Source organism: Thalassophryne amazonica, chromosome 16 (genome assembly GCF_902500255.1).
Source record: "Thalassophryne amazonica chromosome 16, fThaAma1.1, whole genome shotgun sequence".
NCBI lineage: Eukaryota > Metazoa > Chordata > Actinopteri > Batrachoidiformes > Batrachoididae > Thalassophryne > Thalassophryne amazonica.
This window is the reverse complement of record NC_047118.1, coordinates 89,689,153-89,701,454: the sequence shown is the minus strand read 5'-3', so window position 1 is coordinate 89,701,454 and position 12,302 is coordinate 89,689,153. Positions and strand designations below refer to the sequence as shown.

Genomic DNA, 12,302 nt, shown 5'->3' with positions numbered 1-12,302 from the left:
CAGCATGCCTTGATCGAAACCTATCCACATTTCGTAGTACGGGTTAACCGGGAAGTTACTCCACACGTCATCAACTTACTCCCGAAGTTACCCTGATAAGCCAGTAACCCCACCTCGTAGTACAGGCCCCTGGTGTCGTTCTGGTGATGACGTAACAACAATATGGCTGTGGCTGAGGGCTGAAATAGAGCACAGGCTTGAGACAGCTGTACTTTATCCTTCACCTGCACACTTATCGACTTTTATTGATCACGATTTGTTTTTTAAATATCAACATCTCATCATTTGTAGTGATTATTTGTGCACATTTTCTGGTGTCACCTAGACTTTAATGCAGTGATGTGGTGAGTTACCAGATGATGTGGGCTGGATCGAGTCACACCACTCTTTGTGAGTTTTTTTTCTCTCTTACTGTTCCCATTGTGCGGATCACGTCAAATGTCTGGGGAGGTCGTTTAAATCAACCACATCCATGAATGAATGAATGCTTTGTTTTAGTGCGTACTCCCGACCAGTAGGTGGCGGTAAGGAGCGTCGTTGCGCGGTGTGTCCGCCGCCGGAGAGCTGATTTGACCACAGAGGGATTGTTGTTGTTATTGTTGTTATTATTATTGTTGTTGTTTTGCGCAGAGAGCGGCCTGTGTGCGTTCACACACCGACAGTCAGAGAAGCTGAAAGCAGTCATGTACGCCAGGACCAGCGCTGCCAGCGCACATGGAGACTTCCAGGACAGAAACGGCGTCAATTATGTGACATCGGCCGAGTCTTTCGGCCACTGCTCGCAGTTATTCTGGAAGAAGGATCCCAGCGACTCCGGAGTAAGAACCGCTAGCTGCTGTTTAATGTAGCCGGGAGAGACGGGGCTCTCAAAACACACACAAAGCACACAAGGGGACGCAACAGCCGCAGCAGAGTCTCGGGCCTCGTGTGCCCGCTCAGTGTGAAGCTAAGAGGCTAAAAGCCGACAGATGGCTGTGGAGCTGCTAATGCTAACAGCGGGTTAGCCGCTATGCTAGCCCGCCGTGAGGCCTGGAGCCAAGAAAGTCCGCCGAGGACATAAGATCCACGGCACGCACACGCAGTGTCAAACCAGCTAAAAGCAGAGAGGAACCAAATAAAGCGCTGAGGGTGGACAGCACGGTGGATCAGTGGTTAACACTTTTACCTCACCGCAAGAAGGTCATGGGATCGATTCCCACCTGTGACCTTTCTGTGTGGAGTTTGCATGTTCTCTCCGTGTTTGTGTGTTGTCTCCCACATTTGAAGACATGCAGCTTAGGTGGATTGGAAACTTTAAATCAGTGGTGTCCAAAGTGTTCCAGAAAGGGCTCTAAGCAGGTGATTTCACTGCTGAACTCATCCCATCTGCTCAGTGATGTTAATCAGTGAAATCACCTGCTGCAAAAAAACCTGCATCCTTTTGGCCCTCTCTGGAATACTTTAGACACCACTGCATTAAATTGTCCATAGGTGTCCCTGCGACAGACTGGCGTTCTGTCCCCAACGATCTTTAATTGGAGTCAGCAGTTGAAAGATGAGTGAGGGAGTGACCGATGGAGTGCCTGGGAGTGAGCAGCCATGTGGAAACGGAGCAGGATTTGGAACTAGTTCCTGGACGTCACTTCGGACAGTCCTCACAGTCTAGTTACTGAACACTCAAACTTTTTCACAGACAAATTTAAGAAGAAACTCTTTAAAACTCGAAAATATCAAACCTTGACTCAGATATTGCTATTTAAATTGAAATGATTTTTATATGTAAATTGAAACTGAGAGTTTGTGGTGCAGCAGATTGGCCTTGGAGGTCCCTGTGTTCCCTGTCCCACCTGTGAAAATTATTATTGAGCATAAAAGTACGAACATATATGTTAAAGTTAGTAAAGCCAGAGTGATGTATCATTCGGCTGATATGAGCCTTTTAGGATCTACGTTATTTCTTCTACCAAATAAAGAATGCACAATGCTGTGAAACCACTTTGTCACATTAGTCACAAGAGACCGATACAAATATTTCCAATTTAGTGATATCAGAATTTTTAATTCTTCTGTTTTTGAATGATTCTGTTGGATTTTGGATCCAGATCTGCGCGTGGAGCCTGCTGTCTGTAGCCGAGCACAAGTCTGTTTTATCCCTGTTTTAACTGGCGCTGTGAACATGCAGCTAAAACTCAAGCGCGATGCTGTTTTTACAGTGCCAAAACACGCAGGTGTGTTTTTTGCACTCACATTTTTCACCGTTGCTGCATTGATGTCAGACACTTATGAACGTGCACCAAGCTTTCTCTTGAGCGGAGCATTAGGCTGGTTTTAACAGGCTGTGTTCACATGCACAGCCGCTGCACTTCCACTCATAGTGTCAACATTTTATTGAGTTTTAAAGAAAATAAATATGAAATTGGTCACTCTATCCTTGATCTCTGGACAGAAATAAACAAAATCTGTACTTTTTGTCAAAAGCATTTCCTTTCAGGATTTAATGACACAAATATAACTATAGACCCTGATTCTGCACTGCAATGCATGTCAGGATGTAATAAAAAAAAATGAAGGATGTCTCATTTGGGAGAAAAAAAAATGGTCTGTTGTAGTTTGTTGTCTATATTGTAATGCTTGGAAAGAAGTGTCATTTGATTTTAAAAAGGCGATTTGCTTTGAAGACATTAATTCCAATTTAATTTTATCTTTCCAACAAAACGTTAGGAGCTGTGCACTTATGGGCCTTTCACACTGAAAGCGTCAGAAGTGTCAAAAAATTCGGTCTAAAAAGCATTATTTTCAATGAGATGCATTGCTTTTTAGAGGCGTCAGAAGCGTCACATCAAAAGCCGAGCTAAAGCGACGCTTCTGACAGGAGCGCGCATTGCCGCTTGTTGGCAGGCTGACGCGGTCAAAGTTCAGTCCAATCCAACTTTCGACGCGCTGAGCCGTGCCGTAGCTTTGCGCTGTCCAATAGGAAAGACGTGTTGGGCCAAAACACGGAAGTCTAGTGGCAGAAACCACTGATCTGTACAAAACAAACGTGACACAGGACTGCTCATTTATAGAGCAGTTTTCTGAAGAAAAATCCTTGGAAATGGTTTTTTGTTGTTGTTGTTGTTGTTGTTTGTTACCTCAGAATTTCTGATTACTGTTAAAAAAAAAGTTTATAACACTTGTAATTAAAATAGCTAAATAACTCAATAAATGGTTCTTTAGAAACCTTTCATCTGTAAATTAAAACCACCAAATTAAAACCTGTTATTTCAGATTAGATAATTTCTTGTTTAACATAAGGAACCTCTGTCATTTATTTTTAGGCAAAATAACATGGAAATTTGTCCATTTTTTTAAGTCTGGTAGATTATTTATCTCATTTCAACCAGAAAAACAGACACTGTAAATAAATACAAATGTTTATTATAAATGCAACAGGAAATAATTTAACAATGACTGCAGTGTGATTGTAAAGTAGGATTTCTGTGACATAAACCTCATGATGAATTTGTTTATAGTCATTTCAACTTGTAATTTCGTCAAAATATGTAATTGCTTTTAATGTTATTATCAGGACAGAGTCATTTCTAAAATATGAATTTGAGCACAATAAGTGGAGAGCTTCTACTTGTGCAAATGTCTTTTGACTTTGATTAGTGGACATTTTTAATGATCCGTTCATTTATTGTTCAAATATAAAATTAAACAGCCTTTTAAAAATAATAAATAGTTGCTGTTGAAAGAGCCTTTTATTTAGAAGCAGGTGATGTTCTGCTGGATTCTCTGGACCAGATGATCCCATTTTATTTAGAAGCGCCTTTCAAAACACCCAAGGACACTGTACAGGACAAATAAAAAAAAAACAACAAAGATAAAAGGAAACAGAGAAGCAAATGTAAAACTGGATGCTCTAGAGTTGGGGTATGTGAGAAAATGTGTGTGTAGTTGTGTGTGGTCATGTGGTGTAAGTGGTCGTGTGGAGTGTGTGGACAAATGGTGTATGTGGTCGTGTGGCATGAGCAGTCATGAGGAGCGTGTGGTCGTGAGGTATGTAAGGTCATGCTGTATAGGATTGTCTGAATAGGTGAGTTTTCAGTCTGGATTTGAAGAGGGGAAGGGAGTCAGTGTTGCGGAGGCCAGGTGGGAGTGAATTCCAGAGCTTGGAGCAGAGCAGCTGAAGGCTGAAGATGAAGGTCTCTTCTGCAGCTTTGACCTCTGGTGGTGTTGCTGAAGACACTTTTGTCCTATTTTGAAGAGCAGAGATGTTTTCTTTCGACTGGACTTCCTGGTGTTCAGCTCATCAATGGAAGTTTGATTGTCTGCACAGCAAATGTTCCTGATTGGGACAAATAAAAATATTTCTTTAAATATAAAGAAACACTTAACAGTTTATATATATATATATATATATATATTATATATATATATATATATAATATAGTATATATATATATATATAGCCCTTCCTGACCTCAGCACGCAACTCCACATTACATGGAGAAATGTGGCAGGGGTGTGGCAGGGGTGGGATTTGAACCCGGAACCTTCTGCACTGAAACCAAATATATATATATATATATATATATAAAGTTGAGCTTTTGTGGTCTCTGAAAAAAGCTGTAGCTTTATTTGGTAAAAATAAAAAAAGACTGAACCATTTACAAATTAAAGCGTTCACTCAGATCAACTGTGCTAAAAGCTAAGCTAACGTTAGCCGATCATTAACCTTCACAGCAGTGCAGAAACGTCACGTTTTACTTTTATTTTATTCTCACCTCTAAAGCTGCAGAACTGAGATTTCGGTCTGAGTGGGTTTGCTCCATCACCCCGGCTGCATGCCTCACTCTGCCCAGGGATGATGCCTGAAGGCCGTCTTCTCTGTGCGGGTCGGCCCGCTGTTGCGGTTCGATTGATATCCCACCAAGTCATCAGTCCTCCCTCGGTCGGCTTCTCCCAGCAGGGTGATGGAGAATCGTTCTACTGCTGTTTTTTAAAGCTTTTTTGTGGTTCAGGCGACGCAAATTCAAGATGGCGATCGCTGAACTTTTTGCAGGTTGTGGAAACAGCCAGAGTGTGATGTAGCAATCTCTGCCCCCTTGCCGCTTCCGAAGAAAAGCGTCTGATGTCACAACGTGTTGGAAACGCATCGGCCTGGCGTTACGACACGTTGGGAAGCTTTGAAGCATTGCACTGAAGCTTTCAATGTGAAAGGCCCATTAGTCTCACAAAACAGAGGAACGGAACGGAGGACAATTCTTGTTTCTTGCCTGCAACAAAACAAGAGTCCCAGTTAGTGATTTTAATCTGCGCAAAGGTGATTCTTGATTGACATCTTTAAATGGCTTTGAGGGGGGTTAATGAAGAAATTACAGACCTGCCACTTATGAAAAGCTGAGAAGCAGCGGGTCACAGCGCTGCTTCAAGCAGAGCCGCTGCTGAAGTAGTGGGTCTGCAGTCAATGTAGAGAAATGCTAATCTTCCTGAGAAACACCCTCAAAAACAACGGCCGCTCTGGTGTAATGGGAACTGAAGGGTCGATAAGGGAATCATTAAACAAAAAGGCTACTGATGTCGGTGGATCGAATAATTTCTTAATGATTCTTAACTGGAACCGGTTTTCAGTACCCAACCCTATATTTGAGAGCGTTATGTAGGATGGTATCCTTTATTGACGGACAAAGTTTGATCTGGATCTGATTACAGATTTTTATGGCCATTTCAAATTAACATTGAAAACCCCTTTTAATGTGTGTTTTACATTATATCTTAGTCAAATGCGCCCCAATCATTCTCATATTTGAAAGCAAGGTTCAGACTGACACTCACTATCACCTGACAAAGTTTGATCCAGATCTGATCTGTATTGCTGATTTAGTGGATATTTGATTTTAACTTTGAACAGCCCTTTTGAGCTATATTTGTATTATATTTAGCTTGTGAAAATCACTTCTAACAGGACTTTGACCTTGAAAATTTTTTCCAAGGTAAAAATTGTGGAATTGGAACTAGTGTTGGCAGAGGTTTGCGCTCTATGAGTACGACGCTCTAGTTTCTGTTCAATAACATTGATGGCGCCCCTGGAACATGTATGACTTAATAAAACTCACTGATCATCTTTAATGTGTGTTTTATTCATAGTCAGTTTTGTTTCTATTTTCACTATTATAAATTTTAATGTACTTTATTGATTGACTTTTACACTGAATTTACCAGTTTGATAAAAAAGAAAAATGAAGCAGTGGGACACAAATTAAGGCCGAGCCAAATGTGGCCTGCGGTTGCACCTGGTTGAGTTGCTGCATATCGGCTGATGTATTGTTACAAAGCCAAATCCATTAGGGCGCCGGATTGTCAGTTTTATATTGTTAAATGACATTTTGCCTTTAGCAATGCAGATGTCTGGTGTGAAACAGGAGTTAATGAGGGATTTCAGTGTTTTGTGTGTGTGTGTGTGTGTGTGTGTGTGTGTGTGTGTGTGTGTGTGTGTGTGTGTGTGTGTGTGTGTGTGTGTGTGTGTGTGTGTGTGTGTGTGAGAAGGGTGAGAGAGAGCGTTTCAGGAAAGAAATCAAGATCTGTGACAGATCATTCAGATCGTGTCGTCTGCTGCCTTCTATGACAGCTCTGTCTTTTGTCAGTTTTGTGCTGTCACCTGTCCTCCCGTTAGATAAAATAATAAGCTGATTTAAAGCCGTGTCAATTCACTAAAAAAAGATACAAACAGTTAGTCCACAGAAAATTGTGTTTTATGAAACGACATCTAAATTCATTAATGCTTGAAGTTCATCAAGTTGCCTGTTTGTGACATTGGAGGCTTTTAAATGGATTTTAATGATGTGACAGTGGACACTTCTATTGTGGGAACCAAACCGACATTTACAGTTTGATGCGTCACTGACACTTGTCTCTACACGAACAAGAATCCTGTTGACATAATTAAAGATATTTCTGGCCTGATCTGGGTGTTTTTGTCAGCCTGGTAGCCGGCCTGTACTATTATAAGGGAAACAGTGTAAATAATGAGGTGCATCTGTACTTAGATAACTGACTCTTCGGTCTTGAACTTACTCTTCTTTCTTCTAGCCGAGTTCGACCATCAGCTGGTGTGATCAGCTGCCTTCATCCTCCTCCACACTCTCCAGCACCAGCCTGTCCTCTGCGTCTCTTTCTGGGTCCAGTCTCTCCATGGACTCTAGAGCACCAGCTTCAACACCAGCACCGACAACTACGCTGTCAGACGACATGGAATCAGATGAGAGGCCGTACGTCTGTGACCTTTGTAACTGTGCCTACAAGCACGCCAGCTCCCTGCTCAACCACAAGCTTACCCACAAGACTGGAGATTTCAGGTGGGATTTCAAATCACCAACAGTCAGGGACCATATCCACGAAGCAGCCTAACGCTAAAAGTAGCTTTTAGTGACGTTATTCTACGAAAAATCTTAGAAGTCCTCCGAATTCTTAGACATTTCTTAGAATTTTCCCTTGGTAAGATAAAAGTTATTTTACTTCAACTTGTTCACTGATTCATGAACATTGTTCTCAAGAATCTGCTGATATTGACTGGAATCCATGTGAACCTCGACTTTAACAAGATTAGGGATGGGTATTGATAAGATTTTATCTATCGACGTCATTATTGATTCTGCTTATCAATCCGATTCCCTTATCGATACCTCTTGTGAATTTTCTGTGTACTAAAAGTAGGCTTTACAGGTTTCCTATGTCAACAACACTTTATTGAGTCTTAAAGTAAGTAAATATGAAATTGGTCACTGGATCCTTCATCTTTGGACATAAATAAAATCTGTAGTTTTTGTCAAAAGCATTTCCTTTCAGACATTTTGGCATGAATGTCTCTCCGTACCTCTGAGCTGAGCTCAGTCGGCTGCTGCACGTCAGCGCAGGACGTCTCATTTTGGGAGGAAAAAACGTTTTGATCGATTGCAGTTTGTGAGAAAAAACCCAACTTTCCTTATTCAAAGTCATTCCAGTAGTATTCTGCTATTACGAAGATGCAGCAGTTTTCTAGTTTGGCAGATAGTTCTGGAGGAAATCACTGAAGAAATTAACACATTGAAAATATGGTTTGACTGAAACAACTTGTCATTAAACTTAAATAAAACAGGGATGAAGTGGAGGTGTGAGAGTCACGAGGTGTTCACAGGAAACATTTATTTCTATATGTATTTATTTATGTTCATTCTTAGTTGGTTTTATATTTTCTGTTGTGTTTTACTAGTTAGTAGAGAAGCTTGAATCTTTGACTGGACTGGGTTGCTTGACGTGAGGACGTTTTGCTTCAAATCACAGAAGCTTCCTCAGCTAAAATTCTTGCTCTGGTAGTCTGACTTCTGTCTTGACTCTTGTAGAGAAGAATAAACCAGAAGCCAACAAAAGCTGGAGTTTTTTAACCTAACCAGACCCCTCTTACCGAGAGGCCCGACTGCTATAGGCTAGTGACTAAACAATAGCTCTAATTAGCACCTATTGTGCTCTAGTTAGCACTCTCCTAATGACAGAACGGAAGCCTCCCCTGATGGCTCCCTTGACGATTCTCCTGATGATGTGAATGACTCGTTACCATGAACAAAATGCAGAAACTGCTTTGACCTGAGTACCACATTGTAAACAGGGGACAAAGCGTGTCTGAGACCCGCCCCCAGTTAAGGCTGGGTTTCAACTGTTTTACAAAGAATGCTTCCTTGACACCTCTCTCAAACCATTTCTTCTCTCTGGCTAAGATTTTAACCTCCTTGTCCTCAAACGTGTGGTTAGTGTCTTTCAGGTGGAGATGAACTGCAGACTGAGGTCCACTGGTGCCCTCTCTGCGGTGCTGGTATAGCCTCTTGTTTAAAGGTTGCTTAGTCTCACCTATGTAGTGTTCATTACAGTTTTCCTGACATCTGATAAAATACACTACATTGCTCTGTTTGTAACTAGGGATCCTGTCCTTAGGGTGAACTAATTTCTGTCTCAAGGTGTTAACCGGTTTAAAGTAAACTGGGATTTTGTGCTGTCTGAAGATCCTCTGTAGTTTTCCCCCTACTCCTGCTAAATAAGGGAGATATACTCCTCTTCTTCTTGTCTCTGTCTCCTGTCTATCTGGTCTCTTTGTTTTCTGGGACTTCTGCACTTTTCCAGGGACCAACGTGGGTACCCACATACTGTGAGGGCTTTCCATACAAGTTGTTGTTCTTTAGCCCTTCCATCTGCAGTTGTGGGCATGTATAGGGCTCTGTGTTGAAGAGTCCTGATCACCCCGAGCTTGTGTTCAAGGGGGTGGTTTGAGCCAAAGAGCAGATATTAGTCAGTGTGAGTGGGTTTTCTGTAAACCTCTGTCTGGAGCTGCCTGTTCTCTCCAATCGTAACATCACAGTCCAAGAAGGCTAAATGGTTGTTTCTGGCATCCTCACGTGTGAACTTGATATTGGAATCCACCGAATTGATGTGTTCTGTAAAGTCCTCGACCTCCTGTTGCTTGATTTTAACCCATGTGTCATCGACATATCTGGATATGTGTATTAGGGATGTGCAATATGTATGATTGATGTGTGTATTAAGTTATGTCATTTGTATGAGTTATGTAATTATGTCATGGCAGTTTTACTTTTTACTTGTGCAGCTCTTGGAGTCTAAGACAAATTTCCCGGAAGGGACAATAAAGTGTATCGTATCGTATCTGAACCAGTGACTGGGAGAGATGCCCATGAACGACGTCAAGGCTGTCTTCTCCACTCACTCCATGTACAGATTGGCCACAATGGGGGATACCGGAGACCCCATCGCACAACCATGGATCTGCCTGTAGTAATTCCCCCTAAACATGAAATACGTGGTGTTGAGACAGATCTCCAAGAGTTGGCAGATGTGGTCTGGTGTGAGTTTGGTCCTTTCAGGTAGAGACACATCCTCCAGCAGTCTCTGCCTCACAGCTGAGACGGCCTCAGTGGTGGGGATGCAGGTGAACAATGAAGTCACATCAAATGACACCATAGTTTCATCTGCCTCCAGCTGCAGGTCCTTGATCTTGTTCACAAAATCTTGTGTGTTCTCCACATGGTGGTCTGAGTTACCCACTAGAGGAGCCAAAATCCACTTGAGGTACTTGGCCAAATTGTATGTGATGGAATCTGTGCTACTTACAATCGGCCTGAGTGGCACGTCCTGTTTGTGAATTTTGGGCAGTCCATAGATGCATGGAGTGGTGTCCCCCGGGTACAGTCTGTAGTATGTCTGCCTGTCGATGAGTCCCTCTTTCTCCAGGTTTTGGAGGTAGCTAATGATTTTCTTGTTATAGCCACTCGTGGGGTCTCTCTTCAGAAGTTCGTATGTACTGGAGTCACTGAGCAAGTTGTTGATCTTGGCCTCGTAGTCCGATGTGTTCAGGACCACCGTGCATCTGCCTTTATCAGCCCCAACCAGTCCCAGCAGAAGACTGCCCCTCCCTGAGCCTGGTTCTGCTGGAGGTTTCTTCCTGTTAAAAGGGAGTTTTTCCTTCCCACTGTAGCCAAGTGCTTGCTCACAGGGGGTCGTTTTGACCGTTGGGGTTTTACATAATTATTGTATGGCCTTGCCTTACAATATAAAGCGCCTTGGGGCAACTGTTTGTTGTGATTTGGCGCTATATAAAAAAATTGATTGATTGATTGATTGATCTGCTGGCAGGACAGAAGTCAGACTACCAGAGCAAGAATTTTAGCTGAGGAAGCTTCTATGATTTGAAGCGAAACGTCCTCACGTCAAGCGTGCAGCCCAGTCCAGTCGAAGATCAAGCTTCTCACTATGGAAACCACCTGGACAACTGAGAGCCTACACAGAAACTTTTTACTAGTTAGTTGTTAGTTAGTTGTATTACTATTATTTTTGTTGTTGCTATTATTATTACAGAAACAAAAAAATTAAAAATTACATCTTGTATCCACATTTCACATTCACATCACTCTTTACCAACAACATGTGTTAAGCCATTATTATAACAGAAAACCACACAAACGTGCTGAGATGCGACAGCTTAAATGCGAACTTAAACATTGAAAACGCTGTAGACATGCTACACATGCTGTTAGCATTAGTCCCTTCAGTTATAAATACATCTAATCCATTGCTTCAGAAGACCTAACAGGCGGTTTTAACACTAAAAAGGGGTAAATAGTTACTCAAGGACATCTATGGGGTTTTAGCGGGGGAAAATAAGATAAAGCGACAATTAAAGAACCAACGAAGCAGCAGGTCAGCTCCATGCTTTGTTGCTTCAAGCTTCAAAGAGCCGCGCTACAGAAACAGTGATTACATATCCTGCAGGGGTTCTGTAATCAATGTAGAAACATGATAATTTTCCCGACAAACACCCCCACAAACAACGGCCGCGCTGAGGACGATAACTGAATCGTTATGCAAAAAGGCTAATGATGTCGGTGGATCGAATAAATTTCCTGTAACGATATCCAAAAAGAACTGGTTCTCGTAACCCAGCCCTAAACAAGATTCCCAGCACCGCACTGGCCACAAGCCCCACAGCATGATGGAACCACCTCCAATTTTACTGTAGGTAGCGAGTGTTTTTCTTGGAATGCTGTATTGTTTTTCAGCCATGCATACCGCCCCTTGTTATGTCCAAATAACGTAATTTTAGTTATCATCAGTCCATAGACCTTATTCCAAAATGAAGCTAGCATACCTCAAGCATAGCATACCTGTGTGTGGCGTGTGCGCAGAAAAGGCTTCCTCTGCATTACAGCATCATACAGCATCTCTTTGTGCAAAGTGCGCTGTATAGCTGAACGATGCACAGAGACACTATCTGCAGCAAGATCATGTTGTAGGTCTTTGGAGCAGGTCTGTGGGTTGACTATGACTGTTATCACCATCCTTCATTTTTCTTGGCCTGCCACTTCGGGCCTTAACTAGTACTGTGCCTGTGGTCTTCCATTTCCTCACTATGTTCCTCACAGTGGAAACTGACAGCTGAAATCTCTGAGATAGCTTTTTGTATCCCTTCCCCTAACCATGATGTGAACAATCTTTGTTTTCAGGTCATTTGAGAGTTGTTTAGAGGCTCCCATGTTGCCACTGATTAGAAGAGATGCAAAGAGGGGAAACATTTGCAAATGGCCACCTTAAATACCCTTTCTCATGATTGGATTCACCTGTGTAAGGAGGTCAAGGGTCAATGAGCTTACCAAACCAATTTTGTGTACCAATAATTAGTGATAAATGTATTTGAATCAATAAAATGACAAGGGTGCCCAAATTTATGCACCTGCCTAATTTTGTTTAAATAATTATTGCAGACTTTCTGTAAATACTAGAAATTTCATTTTCACTTCTCA

General features: G+C 42.0%; 1 protein-coding gene across 6 annotated transcripts in view; it reads left to right on the top strand.

The window, feature by feature from the left end:
• Positions 1–559: 559 nt before the first annotated feature.
• Positions 560–12,302, top strand: part of LOC117528121 (zinc finger protein 646-like) — a 137,126-nt gene continuing 125,383 nt past the window's right edge. For all 6 annotated transcript variants that reach the window (XM_034190693.1, XM_034190689.1, XM_034190690.1 and 3 more), the window contains exons 1-2: positions 560–818; positions 7,054–7,325. In XM_034190693.1, the coding sequence (XP_034046584.1) occupies positions 684–818; positions 7,054–7,325 (407 nt within the window). In that variant the 5' untranslated portion in view covers positions 560–683. The remainder of the gene's footprint in view (positions 819–7,053; positions 7,326–12,302) is intronic.